This window comes from Marmota flaviventris, chromosome X (genome assembly GCF_047511675.1).
Source record: "Marmota flaviventris isolate mMarFla1 chromosome X, mMarFla1.hap1, whole genome shotgun sequence".
Taxonomy (NCBI): Eukaryota; Metazoa; Chordata; class Mammalia; order Rodentia; family Sciuridae; genus Marmota; species Marmota flaviventris.
The window spans coordinates 29,524,165-29,544,029 of record NC_092518.1 but is presented as its reverse complement, the minus strand read 5'-3'; the positions used below and the strand labels follow the sequence as shown (position 1 = coordinate 29,544,029).

The following is a 19,865-nucleotide window of genomic DNA, read 5'->3' as shown; positions in this document are numbered from 1 at the left end:
CAAAATGCTGGCCTCCTCATGATAAATCATCACTGATACTTTTAAATTGGTAAATGGTGCTCTATTTCATGGATGCTAACATAATAAAGTTAAAAGGAAGCCTTTCAAGATCAAATTACATACCAAAGAAACTTGCTATGAGAGGATGCTTACATGACTGAAGGATGAATAGTCCCATTTCAATATTATAAATGAAAAAATCAGAAACATGCATACTATACCTTCTTCTAGAGGACTGCTATAGTTAATGGTAGTTGAAAGCTTCATTGGAAGAAAATTGGAAGGCAAGGGGATCAATCCTTTTCCTTCCACAATATATATTAATTCTCCAATCTAAAACACAAGCATACAATAGTACTAAATTTTAAGAGCTCTTAAAAACATGATGAATCTTTATGTTACAAGGAAAATCTGTATACTATAAGAACTTTCATGTGGGTTTTCATAAGCAACATAGGCTCTAAATGGGTAGACAAAGGTAAAGTTTAAATAGAGCCCTATCATAGGGTGGGGGAAATTTTACATCAGTCAGACAGGAGGTCCTGATTAAGAAGGTCCCAGATTATCTTAATATCCACATATATCCTTGGGTGGTCAAATAAGCAAGCAAGAAATTTTTTCCTTCATTCTGTAACATATTATTGGAAGGGATGCATTATTTTTGCAAGGTGTCTGAGTCCCTAAGAGTCTATATTTTAAAGTGTCGCCTTTCAAAATGAGCACAAGAGGGCCTTAAATATTTTAGAACCAATATTTAGGCAAGAAATACAAAGGGTTAAACAAAGAAAGCAAAAATAAAATTGGAGGGCTGTAGTTGTGGCTCAGAGGTAAAGCTCTTACCTGGCATGCGTGAGGCACTGGGGTTTAATCCTCAGCACCACATAAAAAAATAAAATAAAGGTATTGTGTCCACCTATAACTAAAAAATAAATGTTTTAAAAAAACAAAAGTGGGAACAATGGGAGGGCAGCAACATGATTCAGTGAGAGATCAATAGAAGTGGGTATGCCTAATTTTAATTGTCACTGTCCTTATGAGCTATTAGGCCTCAGGCAGGTTTACTAAATCTCTGAGTTCCAGTTTCCTCCTCTAGAAAACAAGATGAACAATACCTTTATTTTAGAAGCTTAGAATTTAGTTGAAAAATATTTGGAGAGAGGAAGTCTTAAAAGACATATCCTGCCAACAATCACAATAGATGAATTTGATTTAGATCTTGATTCAAACAAAGACACTTAAAATGAATGGGAGAAAAAACATAAACAGCCATGAGACATTCAAGGAATTTAACACTGTGTGGATATTTGGTGGCATTAAGAAAAATACTTACAATATTTTAGTTGTAATGGTATCGTTGGCCATGTCAAAAAAGTGAGTGTTGTAGATACATTTATTGAACTATTTATGAATAAAATGATGTAGTGATTGGGATTTACTCCATTATAATAATAAAACATGTTTGGCTAGGTACTATGAAAATAAGTGAAAGCAAAGGGGAGATTTATTGTAGTTTTATCTATATAGTACTATGTGTAAGAAACCAGGATATGACACCCAAAATTATGATTCATTTGCTCAGGGATTATTTTGACCTGAAGGCAATGGAAAAGCAGCAGATAAAAGAAAAACTCTCAGCTCTCACCCATTTGCCTAAAAGCAGGATATAAATTTCAAAAGGTATTTATAATTTTAAACCCTCTTCTGCCTGGAGATGACACTAGATTAATCTACAAAACACTCCTGTTTATTTGACTTCCTACAATTTGCCTCTCCTACAGATTCAAACTCCTTTTCCTTTGTTTTGTCACCTCTCTAAAAATTTACATTCTTGGGGTGGGGTTGTAGCTCAGTGCTAGAGTGCTCTTCGAGCACAGGTGAGATACAGGGTTTGAGCCTCAGCAACATATAAAAATAAATAAAATAAAGGTTAAATTCTAAAACACAAAAAATTACATTCTTTGTTGAAGATATTATATATTTGAAATTTTTAAGTCATCCCTTTGAGATTTTCTCATACCCTGTGTATCTATCATATATATATATATATATATATATATATATATATATATATATATATATGTATATGAAATATATATGTTAATAAACTTTTGTGTTTTTTCTTGTCTTTCGTTATAAGAGTCTGTCCTAGTTAAGAACTGTGAAGGGTAGAGAAAAAATTACTTTTCCTTCTTCTATATGTATTTTCCATAATAAAACATTTTGAGAAATCTCTATATTGTAGGAAGTGGAATGATAAAAGGCGGTGAGGACTACATGAAATCACACATATTACAAACATGGCCCTTAACCTGGTGTTTACCAGGCACTTAAGACAATGCATTTAAACAATATATTCATTCTTTGAGAACAGAAATTCATAAACTTTTATGTGCATATAAATCACCTGAAGATGTCCTGAAAATTAAGACCTTACACAAAAGATCAAGGGTGGGGCCAAGACTTGCAAGGATCTATGAAAATAAAGGCTGGCAAATTTAGATACAATGGAGAATCATGTATTAGAACTGGCTTGTGACAGGCATTCATACCTGAAAATCAAAACAAACCAAAACTAGTTTTGAATCTAGGATGGTAACTAGTTTACTAGTTTGAAGTGTTTCATGATCTTTTTTGTGGGGGAGGGGCACAGTACTAATGACTGAACCCAGGGTACTTAATCACTAAGGCACATTTGCAGTCCTTTTTATTTTTTATTTTGAGACAGGGTCTTACTGAGTTGCTTTGGGCCTCTCTAAATTGCTGAGCCTGGCTTCAAACTTGTGCCTCAGCCTCATGAGTTGCTGGGATTACAGGCATGCGTGCCTGGCAGTGTTCCACAATCCTAACACAATATTATCTTCACGACAAAGAGACCATTCTAAAGATATCTTTAAACAGGCAATATCTATGCAAATTATGTAAATTTATCAAGTAATGGAAATATATATTCTAAAATATAAATATCATAAATAAGTAAAATGGCAAAAGATTGAAACTTAATCTGAAAACAATATTAAGAATGAACAATTTCTGATTTTCAGGTCAATTTTAATATAACTTTATTATCTCCCTGATGGGATTGTATTTACAATTAATTTGTTGGTCTATTTCAAATGATAGTATTACACAAAATTTCATTAATTAAGATCCACAATTATCTAAAATTCATGTTGAGAAAAGGAATATGGAAAACTCCGAATTTTTAAAATTGTTTAGCATTTAAATTCACATATTTTGGTAATGAATATATATATATATATATATATATATATATATATATATATATATATATATAATTATACATAATATATATCATACAATACTTTTGTTATGTAGCCATGAACTTTGCAAACAAAAATCCAAGCCTGCCATTTGAATTATAATTTCTCTTTCTTTTTGTATTTGTTTCATTATAAACATAACCTGATCAATAATGTAAAATCTGTAATAATAATTCAAGTAGATGACAAATATGTCAGTCAATGCAGTAGAGACTGAAAAAAAGAAAATATTATTTTGTTTATTTCTACTTTAGTTTTTCTTACATCCTTATTTTTATCTAAAATTAAGTTATTTTACTCAAAATATAGTTCTTATGAGAAATTAAACTCAGTGAATAGTTATCATAATTATCTGTTTGTTTTAATGTGAGCCTGAATGAAACCTGTCTTCCTCTTGAAAACTACTATTGTATGCACAAACCTATAATAGTCAATTCAATTTGCCAGAGTATTTTTTCCAAATATAAATTATAAACAGCTTTCTAGTCATTAATTAGACAGTAATATATTAACTGGTTTCATTCAATTCCTCATTTCTACATCTAATACACACAGTATATTATGAGCTCTCAAAAATTATTTTACCTAACTCATTCATTTTCAATGTTCTTTTTATTTAAAAATAATCACCTGATGTAACTGAAAATTATGTCTGTCTTGTCTGTGTCAGAATATTATTCAGAAAAGCTATAATCCAGAGTGTAGAGTAATTATTTTTCTTGGAATAAAATTAGACCAGGAAAGCAACATGAATGCAATAAGAACTGATTTAAAGTGGAGATTTCCCCTATGTTCCAAATCTAGAGGCTGTGATAAGAGAAATAAAATTATCTGACACTTGTCATTGTGAGCTGTTCTAATAGTTATCTAAACAAGTTCCATCCTGCTTGTAATTTCATATCTTTCAGTTGGCATACTTAATTGGAATTGTATTTATTTCCCAGAAAGATGCCAAGTCCCATTGACAATTCTAAGAAACCCTCATAGAAGATATTTTGTTCCTCTTCTGTTATCTAGTTACAGTTACATGGAACTTTATAAGAAGACCAGCTATTAAGTACCTGGAAAGGAGGAAAACAAACACTGAATTGTCAGAAAGTTTTGATCCTAGCTTTTCCACTAATTAGCTGGGTAACCTTGGACAAGTCATGGAGCCCCTTCAGATACAAATAAACTCAGTCTTATAAAAGAAAATAAAATGAGGGCTGGGGTTGTAGCTCAGTGGGACTGAACTTGCTTAGCACATGTGAGGTAACAGTTTCAATCCTCAGCACCACATAAAAGTAAACAAGTAAAACAAAGGTAGTATGTCCATCTACAACTATAAACCTTAAAAGAAAAGATATCATTGACCTAGACAAAAAGCCTCCAGATTTTTTTTCATGCATCTTAAATTCTATCTATTCTCTTATCTTGGGTCTAGATCTTTCCAGGATTTTTAATTTAGTTGTTTGAATTGATTGAGCACTATTACATTATTTCAATGGCCAAACAGGCACATGAGACTTTAGCTAAAATTCTAAAATGTTAAACTACATACACTTGCATAAGACCATTAATCATTATAGGTGACTATTTGACTTTGCCATAATTACAATGTGAACCTGACCAATAAGAGCAATCAATGTTTTTAAAACAATTTATAATAATTAAGTCAGAGAGATGAGCTAAAACACAGTGAGGATGAGAATAAGACTGATAATAAGATTTGTATGCCTATACTAAAAAATTAACGTTCTTAATAAAATTTTAGCATAATTCTAATAAAATCCCTGAGAGATTCTTCCATAAACATTTTGAGAAAGCAAAAATATACTTAAATGACCTAAAATATGAATGGATTTTTTGATAGAAATACATGGTACATTATAAGATATCATTTCATCTAACATCAGGGAGCTATACATGGACTTCAGAAATCACTGTGGCAAGGAAATAAACAATCACTCTTTCCTTTAATATCATATTTTTGTGTGTTGCTGGGGACTGAGTCCTAGGCCTCATGCATACTAAGCAAGAACTCTAACATTGATCTACATCCCCAGTCCCTATCATCACATTTTTCAGAACCATTTCTATTTTAAATATTGCCACCAATTTTCCTTCCAGTCAATGAAAACTTTTTTTTCCCTTCAAGTGTGAGCATTATCCAAACTGTAATCAAGATTGATCTTTAGACATCAGCAAGATGGTGAAACAGGAGGATGACTGTTCATATCCTACCACCACAACAAGAATTCTACATCCATCCACAAAGAAAAGTTTCTATGGGAACATTGAGATACAGGTAAGAGGTTGTGAATCCCCACTGGAACTCAAGATTTAAGAAGGCCATGTTGAGAGTGTAGCTTAATTTTTCTGGATACAAGATTCTTGGTTGGCACCCATTTTCTTTCAGAGCTTGATATATGTTGTTCCTGGATCTGTGTTGAAAAATCTGCTGTAATCCTAATTGGTTTTCCCCTATATGTAATCTGATTCCTTTCTCTCATGGCTTTTAAAATTCTCTCCTTATTCTGTACGTTGGGTATTTTCATTATAATGTGCCTTGGTGTGGATCTCTTGTGATTTTGTACATTTGGCGTCCTGTAGGCTTCTTGAATTTGGATTTCCAATTCATTCTTCATGTTTTGAAAGTTTTCTGATATTAATTCATTGAATAGAATTTTCATTCATTTGGTTTGGACCTTTATGCCTTCCTTTATCCTAATAACTCTTAAATTTGGTTTCTTTATAATATCCCATAATTCTTAAATGTTCTGCTCGTGGTTTCTTACCATTATTGCTGTGAGGTCTATGTTCTTTTCAAGATTATATATTTTATCTTCATTGAGTGATGTCCTATCTTCTAAGTGGTCAACTCTGTTGGTGATGCTTTCATTTGGTTTATTGTTCCTTTCATTTCAAAGATTTCTTTCTTTTTTTTTTTTAGAACCTCTATCTCCCTGTTGATGTGATCTTTTGCTTCTTGGATTTGTTTATGTAGCTCCTTGTCAAAGTGATCTTTCATTGCTTATATTTGTTTTCTTATATCTTCCTTGAGGTCACAGAACATTTTAACCATGTATATCCTGAAATTTTTCTCTTGTCATTTTTTTCTGATGTGGCTGCTAATGATTCTAATAATGCTGTGTCTTGATTTTTTTGTGGTATTTTCTTCCCTTATCTTTTCATGTTGCTTGTGTGTCTTCCTTTATAGCTCTGTGAGTCTGGGGTGTTATTTTTTTTTTTACCCTATAGATCTGTAGTGCTCTTATAGAGTTCCAAGATCCCTCCATTGTGGGGAAGGACAATATTAACTGATCCCATTATCAACAATATATCCCTATGAACAATTTATTGATATTAAAACATTTACAGTTTAGTCTCAATGTACAGAGATGTTGGATTCAATTATTATCTAAAATATAATCAGTAGTTTTGTAAAAAGGTTTACAGTTTCTGATGGTGGACAATGAACTGGGAGTGGGGCGTAGGACGATATGCTGAAGGGGAAATACATGAGGGTATAGAGTTAATATACCTTAGGAAGTGTGAAAGAGAAATTTTAATGAAGAGGTTTAGTAGCAAGAGAATAGACAGGAAATGATTTAGGGTAGACAAGTACGTGGAAAGAAAGTAGAGTACATAAAATAAACACACATATGTATTTAGAAAAATACAGATGTTAAAACAGTAAAATTTGGAGGGGGAAAGAAAAATGAAAGAATAAAAAGGAAAAGAAAAAAAGGGCATGTACAACACCTCTATATTATATTATTCAGATGACTCAGTCTTCAAAGTCCTATTTTATGCAAAGTTCTTGGTTTCACATGTTGGCGATGTGAGGGACAGAGGATAGAGAGGTAAAAGAGAAAAAAAAAAATACTTGAAAGAAGAAACCAGGATTGTTGCTAGTTTTAGAGATCCATTTCTTTTCTGTTTCTCTTCTCATCCAATAGGTGGCTGTCGGTTTTAAGCTGGTGTCTCTACCCTCAGGATGGTGTAGGTAACCAGGGTGGGAAGACTGATCCCAGTGTAGAATGTTTGAAAGTGAGGAGTGCCTCCTGACAGTCTCTGCAGGAAGACTGCACCTCATGGGTCTCTTTTGGGGACAACTTGTCTGAATTGAGCACCCAGTATTGTCTCCCTCTCTTGCCTGGAGATTTCCCAGCTCCTGGTCTCTCTGTTACGCTCCAAACTTTAGTCCCATCCCCTCTCACTTAGCAGTTCCCACCTACAGGACCTCTCACACCCAGGCTCACACCAGGTGGGTGGTGCCCTGGGCACACTGCACACCTGCCCAATTGGGAGCTGTTTTTGTGTTGAATGGTCACTGTGCCAAAATCGCCGCTGGAGAGGGGTGGGGAGTTGGATACCTGGTACCTGGCCAGATGGAGATCTGATCTGAGAGCTAACAGCTGCCCCCACCAAATATGGTGAAAAAGGTTATCCAAGATGGAGTCAGTCTGCTTCTAGTGCCAGGGTGTCTGGTGAGGTGGGGGGAAGAGGGAGATGGCATTGTGCTGTGGGCAAGTAATAGCCGAGTGACCTGCGTGGGAGCAGAGCACAGTCTGGAGTTCTGCAGAGGTACTGAGAGGTGATTCTGCTAAGCCGCATGAGAGCCGTGCATGAGTGAGCTATAACTACGGGCTTTAGGTTTCTGGTGCTAGGGGTTGGGAGTCCTACTTGAATGCTAAAACTCTGAGCCCTGCACAGGGGTCACAGCGCTGGTGATTTCTGTGGAAATCAGCTATATAGGGGTCCTCTTACATTCTCTGGGTCACGGACCGACAGGGGATGCAGCCTTCCTCTGGCCCGCCATCTTGGAATCTGTACTCCCAGGTTTAAATCTGGAAACAGCCCTGTTCCTCAAAGGACTAGGTTATATAGCCTTGTTTGGACTTCAGCCTACAGGCCAAACAATGGGCCAAGGGGTCCAGAAAGAATCATACCCACTAGTGCCTCAGGAGGAAGGTTCATATGCCCACAGATATGTCTTGACAGTAGACCTGAAAGTTACCCTTGACTCTAGCAACTCTCCCCCAATCATGTGGTTTTAGCTTATTACTATTCATACAGAGACCCAGAAGGAGACCTGCCCTTCTGTCTCACAGTCTGGGAATTACTCATTTGTCTGAGACTATATGACATATTCTTAGCCTCTATACCACAACAGTCTGAAGTGGCCTTGTCTTAGCCCTGGTCCCTCTATTTGCACTCAGAGAATATTCCTTCCTGTACAGAGAAATTCCAAGGGATGCATATCCTCCTAGGTACCAAAGAGGGCATTTCATCCTCCATCTCACTAAAGATCTTAAGAGAGCATAGTCAGCCCAGATCCTCTTATTGCAGTTGATAAACTGTTCTTTGGAGGAAATTGCTAGTAAATGTATGCATCTGGGCCACTGCAACAGGTTCATCAGCCTCTATCCTACAGCAGATTGAGTGGGGGGTCCAGTATCACCTCTAGCTCCTACTGCTGAAGTTGAGGCACTGTTTTGCCTATGCAGAAAACTTCCAGGAAACATGTATGTGGGCCCAAAGCACAGGTTTATAGACCTGGGTACATGTCCAGTTCTCCCTCACAAAATGAGAAATATTAATAGATTGAAAAGGAGAGATGAGCTGCATTTCAACAACAGTAGGGGGTTTCAACACCCACTTTCAGCAAGGGACAGATCATCCAGACAGAAAATCAACAAAGAAACACCAAAGTTAAATTTTACTCTAGAGCAAATGTACCTAACATTTACAGAACATTTCCACACAACAGCTTCAGATACACATTCTTCTCAACAACATATGTGACATTTTCCTGGATACATTATGTTAGACTACAAAAGAAGTCTTAACGTTTTTTTTTTTTTTAATCAAAATAACATCAAGCATCTTTGCTCACCAAAATCTAATAAAAATAGAAATCAATAAGAGGAGCATCTATGAAAATCATACATATACATAGAACATAAACAAAACAACAAATGGGATGACAAAATGAAAAAAGGAAATTTTAAAAAAATTATTAAGACAAATGAAAATGGTGAGCTAGAGATATAATTCAGTGGTAGAGTGCTTGCCTAGCATGCATAAGGCCCTGGGTTCAACCCCTGGCAGTAAAAAAGAAAAAAGAGAGAGAGAGAAAAAAAAGACAATGAAAATGGAAATACAGAATAACTAAGCCTATGAGATACAGCAGAATGAGATCTAACAGGGAAGGTTTTAGCAATAAATGGTTATCTCAAAAAAACTAGAAAGATCTCAAACAACCTAACATTACACATCTAGGAACTAGAGAAACAAAAACAACTTAATTTCAAAATTAGTAGAAGGAAAGAAAGCATAAATATTTAGCAGAAATAAGCAAAGCAGACACCACAAAACAGTACAAAAGGTCAATGAAGTAGAGTTGGTTTCTTAAAAAGATTAAAAAAAAAATGACAAGCCATTATCTAGACTAAGAAAAAAAGAAGTATGGCCAAAATAAGCAGATATGAAAAAGAGACATTACAAATGATATGAAAGAAATAAAAAAAGGACACAAGAGATTATTATAAACAACGATACAACAACAAATCAGAAAACCCAAATGAAATGAACACATTCCTGCACACATACAACCTACCAAGATTGGATCATGAAGAAATGGAAAACCTAAAGAGACCAATAAGAAATAACAAAATTGAATCAGTAATAAAAAGTCTTTCATCAAAACAAAAGAAAACATGGTGAGAGATAGAGGTTTAATATCATTTTGTTACATGTGGATTTCCAGTTTTCCCAGCACCATTTGTTGAAGAGGCTATCTTTTTTCCAGTGTACATTTTTGGCACTTTTAGTTATGTGGATTAGACTCTGTGTCTTCTATTTGGTACCATTGATCTACTAGTCTATTTTGGTGCCAATACCATGTTGTTTTTGTTACTATTGCTCTGTATTATAGTTTAAGGTCTGGAATAGTAATGCCACCAGTTTCATTCCTATTTCTAAGAATTGCTTTGGCTATTCTGTGTCTCTTATTTTTCCAGATGAATTTCATAATTGCTTTTTCTATTTATATAAGAAATGCCATTAGGATTTTGATTGCGATTGCATTGAATCTATATAGTGCTTTTGGTAGTATGGTCATTTGACAATACTCTCACCATGTACTAAACTCAACTCAAAGTGGATCAAGGACCTAGGAATTAAACCAGAGACCTTGCACCTAATGGAAGAAAAAGTAGGCCCAAATCTCCATCATGTTGGATTAGGCCCCAGCTTCCTTAATAAGACTCCTATAGAGCAAGAATTAAAATCAAGAATCAACAAATGGGATGGATTCAAACTCAAAAGCTTCTTCTCAGCAAAATAAACTATCAGTGAAGTGAATAGAGAGCCTACAGAATGGGAGAAAATTTTTACCACAAACATATCAGATAGAGCACTAATCTCTAGGGTATATAAAGAACTCAAAAACCTTAACACCAAAAAACAAAACAAACAAAAAAAAATGACCCAATCAATAAATGGGCCAAGGAACAGAATAGACACACTGATATACAATCAATCAATCAATATATATATATGCAAAAATGTTCAACATCTCTAGTAATTAGAGAAATGCAAATCAAAACTACTCTAAGATTTTATCTCACTCCAGTCAGAATGGCAGCTATCAATAACACAAACACCAATAAGTGTTAGCAAGGATGTGGGGAAAAAAGTCACACTCATACATTGCTGATGGGACTGCAAATTGGTGCAGCCAATATGGAAAGCAATCTGGAGATTCCTTGGAAAACTGGAAATGGAACCACCATTTGACCCAACTATCCCACTCCTCGGTTTATACCCGGAAAACTTAAAAACATCATACTATAGGGACACAGCCATATTGATGTTTATACCAGCACAATTCACGATAGCTAAATTATGGAACCAACCTAGATACCCTTAAGTAGATGAATGGATAGGGAAACTTTGATATATATATATATACACAATGGAAGATTACTCAGCATTAAAAGAGAATAAAATCATGGCATTTGCAGGTAAATGGATGAAGTTGGAGAATATCATGCTAAGTGAAGTAAGCCAATCCCAAAAAACCAAAGGCCGAATGTTTTCTTTGATATGCGGATGCTGATTCATAATGGTGATGGGGAGGATCATGGGAGGAATGGAGGAACTTTAGATAGAGCAAAGGGGAGGGAGGGGAACAGAGGGGGCAAGGGGTAGGAAAGATTTAGACATTATTACCCTAAGTACATGTATGAAGACATGAGTGGTGTGAAAATACTTTGTGTACAATCAGTGACTTAAAAAATTGTGCTCTATATGTGTAATATGAAATGAATTACACTCTGCCATCAAGTATAAGAAATTAGAATAAATAAAATAATTTAATTAAACAAAACAAACAAGCAAAAACCCCAAGACCTCATGGCTTCACTGCTGTTTCATACAAACCAAACTTTTAAAGAACTAATACCAATGCTCAAACTAATCCCACAAACTGAAGGAGATGAGATTCTTTCAAATCCATTCTTTCAGGCCAGCATTATTCTGATATCAAAACCAGAAAAGGATACAACAATAATTTAAAAAGGCCAGTAACTCTGATGAACATAGATGCAAAAAATTATCAACAAAATACTAGCAAACCAAACTCAACAGCACTTCTATAAGATCATTCAGCATGATCAAAGGAGATTCATCCCTGAGATGCAAGTCTGGTTCAACACACACAAATCAATAAATGTGATATATCACATTATCACGACAATGAACAAATATCATGAAATTATTTCAATAGAAAAAGAAAAAGCATTTGATAAAACTCAATACCCTTTCATCACAAATACTCTCAAAATAATAAGTATAAAGGGAATGTATCTTAACCAATAAAAACCATATCTGACAAACTAGCAGCTAACCTCACTGAACAGGGAAAAGTTGAAAGCTTTCCCCCTAAAATCCAGAATAAGATAAGGATATCTGTTTTCAGCAGTTATATTCAAAATAATACTAGAAGCCTTAGCCAGTGCGATTAAAACAGAAGAAGGAAATAAAAAGCATTCAAATTGGAAATGGGATGTCAAATTGTCCCTGCTTGTAGATAACATGGTTTTATAGAGAGAAAACTTTAATTAACCCCCCCAAACTACTAGAAACTAATAAACAAGTTTTATAAAGTTTTAGGATAAAAAAAATCAACATAAAGAGCTAGAGCTAAGTATAGCGCTGTGTGCCAGTAATCCCAGCTACTCAGGAGGCTGAGGCATGTGGATAGTGAGTTAGAGGTCAGTCTTGGCAATTTAGCAGGATCCCATGTCAAAAGAAAAAAAAAAATCAACATAAAAATCAGTAATGTTTCTATGTGGTAACAGTGAATAACTATCTGGAAAAGAAACTAAGAAAACAACCCCTTTAATAATAGGTATAAAAAGCAAAACACCTAGAAATAAATGTATCCCAAGGAGGTGAAAGCTCTCTATAGTGAAAACTATAAAATATTGATGAAAAAATTGAAGAAAACATAAATAAATGAAAAGATGTCACATGTTCATCAATGGGAAGAATTAATAGTTAAATTATCTATACAACCAAAAGCAATCTATAGATTCAATGTAATCTCTGTGAAAATACCAATGACATTCTTCACAGAAATTGTAAAATAAAATCCTCAAATTGATGTGGAACCATAAAAAAAACTTGAAGAGCCTAAGTAATCTTGAGTAAAAGGAACAAAGCTAGATGTATTATCTTAGCTACCTTTAAAATATAATACAAAGATACACACACACACACACACACACAGACTAGTGGAACAGGATAGAAAACCAGAAATCAACCCACACATCTATAGCTAAGTTCTTTTCAACTAAGGTGCCAATAACACACACTGGGGGAAGGGATAGTCTCTTCAATAAATGGTGCTGGGGAAACTGGATAACTATGTGCTGAATAATAAAGCTAGACTCCTATTTCTCACTATATACAAAAATTAAATCTAAATGCATTAAAGACTTAAAGACTAAGAACCAAAACTATGCAACTACTAGAAGAAAACATTGGTGAAACACTTTATGACATTGTCCAAATAACAATTATTTTGGAGAAGACCTCAAAAGCATAAGTTTAGAAAGTAAAAAAAAATAAAAAAATAAAAATAAAAAAACCCAAAAAACCCAACCAAACAAACAAACAAACAAAAAAGGACAAATGGAATTACATTAAACCAAAAAGCCCCTACACAGCAAAGGAAACAATACAGTGAAGAGAAAACTTAGAGATTGGGAAAAATATTTGTGAACTGCATTTGGCAAGAAGTTAATACCTGGAATATACAAGGAACACAACCAATAATAAAAAAGGAAAGAAAGGGAAGAAGGGAGAAAGAGAAAAGAAAAAATCAAATTTAAAAAACTGGGCAAATGATCTGAATAGACATTTCTCAACATAAAACATGCAAATGGCCAATAGGTAAATGACAAAAATGGTCAACATCACTATTTACTAGGACAATGCAAATCAGGAACACAAAGATGTATCACCTCAACCCAGTTAGAATACCAATTGTCAAAAAGACAAAAAGTAAATGGCAAAGATGTGGGGAAAGGAGAACTATTATAACACTATTGGTGGAAGTGTAAATTATTACAGCCATTGTGGATAATAGTATGGAAATTCCTCAAAAAGTTAATGATAGAACTACTATGTGGTCAAGAAATCCCTAATACATATATGTCCAAAGGAAATGAAATCAATATGTGGAAGACATATCTGAATTCTCTTGCTTAACTGCAGAATAATTCACAACAGCCAAGATATTGAATCAACCCAAGTGTTCATCAGTGGATGGGTGGACTTAAAAAAAAAAACATGGTAGATGTATACAGTGGGATAATATTCAGCCTTAGAAGGGAAGGAAATTCTGTCTATTGCCACAACATGGATGAACCTGGAAGACATTATGTTATGTGCAATAAGCTAGGAATCTAAAAAATCTAAAAAAGTTGATCTCATAGAAGTACAGAGGAGAATAGTCATTGTGAAAGGCTAGGGAGGACAGGAGGATGGGAGGATGAAGAGAAGGTGGTCAAAAGACACAAAGTTACAGTTAGAAAGGATAAATTTTATTGCTCTGCGGTACAGTAGAGTAAATATAGTTAATAATTGTTGATTTCAAAATAGCTTGAAGGAAGGATTTTTAGTGTTTTCACCATGAAGAAAATATAAGTGTTTGATGTGATGGATATGCTAAATACCTTGATTTGATCATTACACAAATTATACATGTATTGAAATAACACACTATAGTCCATACATGTGTACAATTACTATGTATTAATTTAAATAAACAAAAAATTTAAAAAGCTTCATATTTATATCAGTAGAATTGCTACAGTTCTTTTTTGCCCTCTACTTTGTTTTTCCTCCTTCTTCCCACAATATAATTTCTTCTCTCACCATTGAGTTCCACATTTTTCTCTTTCTCTATGCTAGTGATCACATTGTAGTCCTTGTTGTTCCATATCAGATTTACAGAGCAGAAAAACAGAGGGCCATATAGAATACTGGTGTGTGGACTCATGTAATAGATTGCAAGAATCTCTCAGCCAATCTCCCTACTTCTAGTTTCTGTCTCTAACTCTTAATCTATTCTCTGTTTTGCTACCAGAAATGTTTTTAGAAACAAACATGAAATCAGGCCCTGTCTATGTTTCAATGAGGTACTTGCTTTCAATAATAACAGCAACAATAATAATAATAGCTAAGCTTTGAACTTAAAACTAAGTCTTCTCCTTAATATCTATCTGATCTTCCCAGTCAAATAATTTTCTGCCACTTTCAACAAACCAATCTGACAATTCATATTTCAAGCATCCGTGAAATTTCATAAATAGCTGTTTTGCCTCATGTTTTTAGAAGTTTTTCTAGAACATACTTTTCCCTTCTCCAACTTTTCTTTTTTTAATTTTTTTCTTCTAATTTTTATATATGATAGCAGAATACACTACAATTCATATTACACACATAGAGCACAATTTTTCATACCTCTGGTTGTACACAAAGTAGAGTCACAACATTAGTGTCTTCATACATGTACTTAGGGTAATGATGTCCATCTCATTCCACCATCTGTTTTACAACTTTTCTTTTTAACTGAAATGTTTCTATTCATCCATATTGAACAAACTCCTCTATAAGTCAATTATCCCTGTCTCTACTATCATATAGAGATGCATTCTTCCTCTATTCTAGAAATTGTCAAGTCTGACTGTTTTATAGAAATTAATAGACATTCCAGGATACTATGCACATTAGCAAATATTATGCCTTGCAAGGGGGCATGTTGAGGGCCACGTTGTTCCAGCACAAGGTAAGTGATGCGTGTTTCTTTTATAGGAATGTGCTGTACATTCAGCAAGCTTTCCTCACCAACCTGGAGGGGGGTATCTATACTTCAAATCCACACCAAGTTTCTGTGTGAGCTGTTTGAGGGTGGCAAATTTAAAATTTCCTATAGTTATTCTCTGTATAAACAGTTTCCTTCAAGAATGAGAGGGTTTGTGGGTCTGGGGAGGTGGCTTAGTAGTAGAACACTAGCCCAGCATTCACAAGGCCGTGGGTTTGATCCACAGCATTGAAAGAAAAGAAGAAAAGTATGGGAGAGTTCATAAAAGAAACAAAAATTTGGGAAAATAGAAAGTATTGTTTCTTCATTTACTATGTGTCATTTGAGATAGTGTCCCCTGGAGCTAAAATGTTGGTACCCCAGGGATGTAGGATCTTTACAATCTAGTTGGTAGTACTTTTTATAAAGAACCCAGAAGGTATCCTCAAGAATAAGTATGCAACAGGTACAAATTTTCATCATCAGATTTTCGCCTTATATTTTACATGGAAAAGGCTATAGTATTTAGTGTAAGACAAAGATTTTACAGTTAATAGGAGAAAGGAAGGTGGGTGAACTGGGAAATGGCCTTGCAGTAGGGGAGAAGTCTGAAACTCTGTGTATCTTTGTGAATATTTACCACATAGATGGAGACTTAATGGTTTACATAATTCCAGATTCCTAGGGGTCATTATGAGGTAATTAAATGTTGCAAAGTATTTTATGGGCCTGAGAGTATTTTATCTTACCTGTTTTCCCAAGAGGTTAAGGGTGTGCTTTATGGGATGGGGTGTATGTTACCCTCTCCCATAACAAAGAAAAGAAGTAGCTGGGTGTGATGGCACATGCCTGTATTCCCAGTGACTTGGGAGGCTGAGACAGGAAGATTACAAGTTTGAGGCCAGCCTCAGTAACTCAGCAAGGCCCTGTCTCAAAATTTAAAAAAAAATAAAAATAAAAAGGGCTAGGGTTGTGGGTCAGTGGTAAAGCACTCCTGGGTTCAATCCCTGATTACCTGCCCCACAAAAAAGAAAAGCAATTGTGACAAATTGAATAAAAAATTTAATGAGCGAATGAAATGTGCCTTGCCATTTAAAAATCAAAAATAAAAAGAAATAACCTTCAAATAAAACTCATTCCAAGTTATCTTTAACAAAACTTCAGCTAGTTTGACTAAATTTAAAATTACATAAAGATTTCAGCATAATATGATTTCAAGTTTTTACCTTCATATTTGATAAATGGAATCACAAATCAGTATTACTAAGTTCTGAACCTTAATTATGATTGAAAAAAAAATTACATTTGTTGTAGAATGTCTAAAATAAATTTTATTTGAAATAAAGATTGTCAACTTAATCTGAGCATGAGCACAGACAGAAAGACATAATAGACTAAAAGACAATGAACTGATGCACAGTATAAAGAGTCAGAGAAGTGGCCCCATATATTTATGCACATATATGGCAGATGACCAGAGTGATATTCAATATTTTTAAAAACTATTGTGAATCACTGTAAACTAAATTATTATAGACCATAAATCCAAAAGAAGGTCTTATGAGGTCTTTTATTTGGAAGGAAGCATGCTTACCCTGATAATTTTTAGCTTAACTTGGGGAAACTAAAAGTTGCATTGATATAGGGAATCCTGCTATGGTACTGGACTGATTTACATGAGTTGCTCAGGCAGGGTGGCTCCCATCCAGGCTGCCACATGTCAACAATACTTGCATTTGGTCTCGATTTCTTCTGATTAAGGTTTGTAAACAGAAGAGGACAACCAAGGCTGGGAAGATAAATCTACCAGAGGGAAAGTAGGTGCTAGATTGGCTAAATGAAAGTGTTCAAGGGTTGGTGAGAAAGAGTTGGTATATCGCAGCAAGTAGCTGCACTGGAAGCCACTCTTAATCCAGCTCCCAAGAGAAGGATCTCTGCTTGATTACCCCATTGCCCTGAAACAGCTGAGTTTAGCAATGCCAGTGATTTCTTACTTGGTAAACAGATGTTCATATGCTGGGCAGCAAAGTGAAAACCAGGAAATGGTCAATATCCCGCTGTGTGCTTTGCAGTGTTTGTGTGTTTTGTAAAGTGGTCTGTTAACCTCTCCTCCCTGGAGGTACAATTCCTAAGGGACTGAGTCGTGATTCCACTTGAGGTTCCTCTATTTAATCTGCCCATTCCACATTACAGAATAAATTAGTTTGGGTTTCTGGCACCTAATAAAATAACTTTTCAGAGCTTTCATAGGTTTTCTTCTAAGCTAAGAATTTTTGTGAACACTGATAGAAGTATTATAAAACTGTTTCTACTTTCTTTTTTTAACATTATTTTTAGTTGTAGATGGACACAATACCTTTATTTTAATTTTTTTTTTATGTGGAGCTGGGGAATGAACCCAGTGCTTCACACATGCTAGGCAAGCACTCTACCACTGAACCTCAACCCCAGCCCTATTTCTACTTTCAAACAGTTGTTAAATACATAAATTACTTCATCTCTCTGAAAGTTCAAATGGAACAGCCAAACTGAAACAAATAGCAGTTCCTTGATAGCACTCTTACTAGAAATGTTTTTTATTGTAAAGCTACCAAATAGAGGACTAAGTATTTTATAGTTTTCAACAGGTGAGTCTCAATGACAAAGGAGTTATAACACACTTAATAAGATACAGGAGCTAACTAGGTGGGCTTGGATATTTTATTATCTAGTTAAGCATATAATTGCATTTTTCTATGTAATTAGCAATATAATTGAATGTGTAAATTGATACATGTGTTTCCCCATATATGTCATTATAATTAAATATAATCCTTTAAATTGGGGCATTATCTCTCAATAGATAGCCATATATTTCCAAGATTATTATTATTTTTTATTATTGATTCTCTGACAAGGACAAAATATAGGCAATCAAAGTCATGTTTTAATAAATTTAGATATCAAATTAAGTATAATTATATTTTTATTAATTTAGATTAGATTTGTATAAACAATCTAATTGTGTAATCTATTAGTCTATTTATTTATTTATTTTTTTTTAATTTTTTATTGTGGGTTGTTCAAAACATTACAAATTTCTTGACATATCATATTCCACACTTTGATTCAAGTGGGTTATGAACTCCCACCTTCACCCCATACACAGATTGCAGAATCACATCAGTTACACATCCATTGATTTACAAATTGCCATACTAGTGTCTGTTGTGCTCCACTGCCTTTCCCATCCTCCACCCTCCCCCCTCCCCACCTCTCCCCTCCCCTCCCCTCCTCTCTCTCTACCTCCTCCACTGTATAACCCTGAGGGTCTCCTTCCATTACCATGCAATTTTCCTTCTCTCTCCCTTTCCCTCCCACCTCTCATCCCTGTTAAATGTTAATCTTCTTCTCCTGTTCTTCGTCCCTACACTGTTCTTAGTTACTCTCCTTATATCAAAGAAGACATTTGGCATTTGTTTTTTAGGGATTGGCTAGCTTCACTTAGCATAATCTGCTCTAATGCCATCCATTTCCCTGTAAATTCTATGATTTTGTCATTTTTTAATGCAGAGTAATACTCCATTGTGTATAAATGCCACATTTTTTTTATCCATTCGTCTATTGAAGGGCATCTAGGTTGGTTCCACAGTCTTGCTATTGTGAACTGTGCTGCTATGAACATCGATGTAGCAGTGTCCCTGTAGCATGCTCTTTTTAGGTCTTTAGGGAATAGACCAAGAAGGGGAATAGCTGGGTCAAATGGTGGCTCCATTCCCAGCTTTCCAAGAAATCTCCATACTGCTTTCCAAATTGGCTGCACCAATCTGCAGTCCCACCAGCAATGTACAAGTGTACCCTTTTCCCCACATCCTCGCCAGCACTTGTTGTTGTTTGACTTCCTAATGGCTGCCAATCTTACTGGAGTGAGATGGTATCTTAGGGTGGTTTTGATTTGCATTTCTCTGACAGCTAGAGATGTTGAGCATTTTTTCATGTACTTGTTGATTGACTGTATGTCCTCCTCTGAGAAGTGTCTGTTCAGGTCCTTGGCCCATTTGTTGATTGGGTTGTTTGTTTTCTTATTGTCTAATTTTTTGAGTTCTTTGTATACTCTGGATATTAGGGCTCTATCTGAAGTGTGAGGAGTAAAGATTTGTTCCCAGGGTGTAGGCTCCCTATTTACCTCTCTTATTGTTTCTTTAGCTGAGAAAAAACTTTTTAGTTTGAGTAAGTCCCATTTG

The 19,865-nt window shown here is 34.8% G+C and overlaps 1 protein-coding gene across 1 annotated transcript in view; it reads right to left on the bottom strand.

The window, feature by feature from the left end:
* Cfap47 (cilia and flagella associated protein 47) overlaps positions 1–19,865 on the bottom strand; it is a 410,015-nt gene that overhangs the window by 167,206 nt on the left and 222,944 nt on the right. The window contains exon 43 of the mRNA XM_071606058.1: positions 222–333. Coding sequence (XP_071462159.1) covers positions 222–333 — 112 coding nt within the window. The remainder of the gene's footprint in view (positions 1–221; positions 334–19,865) is intronic.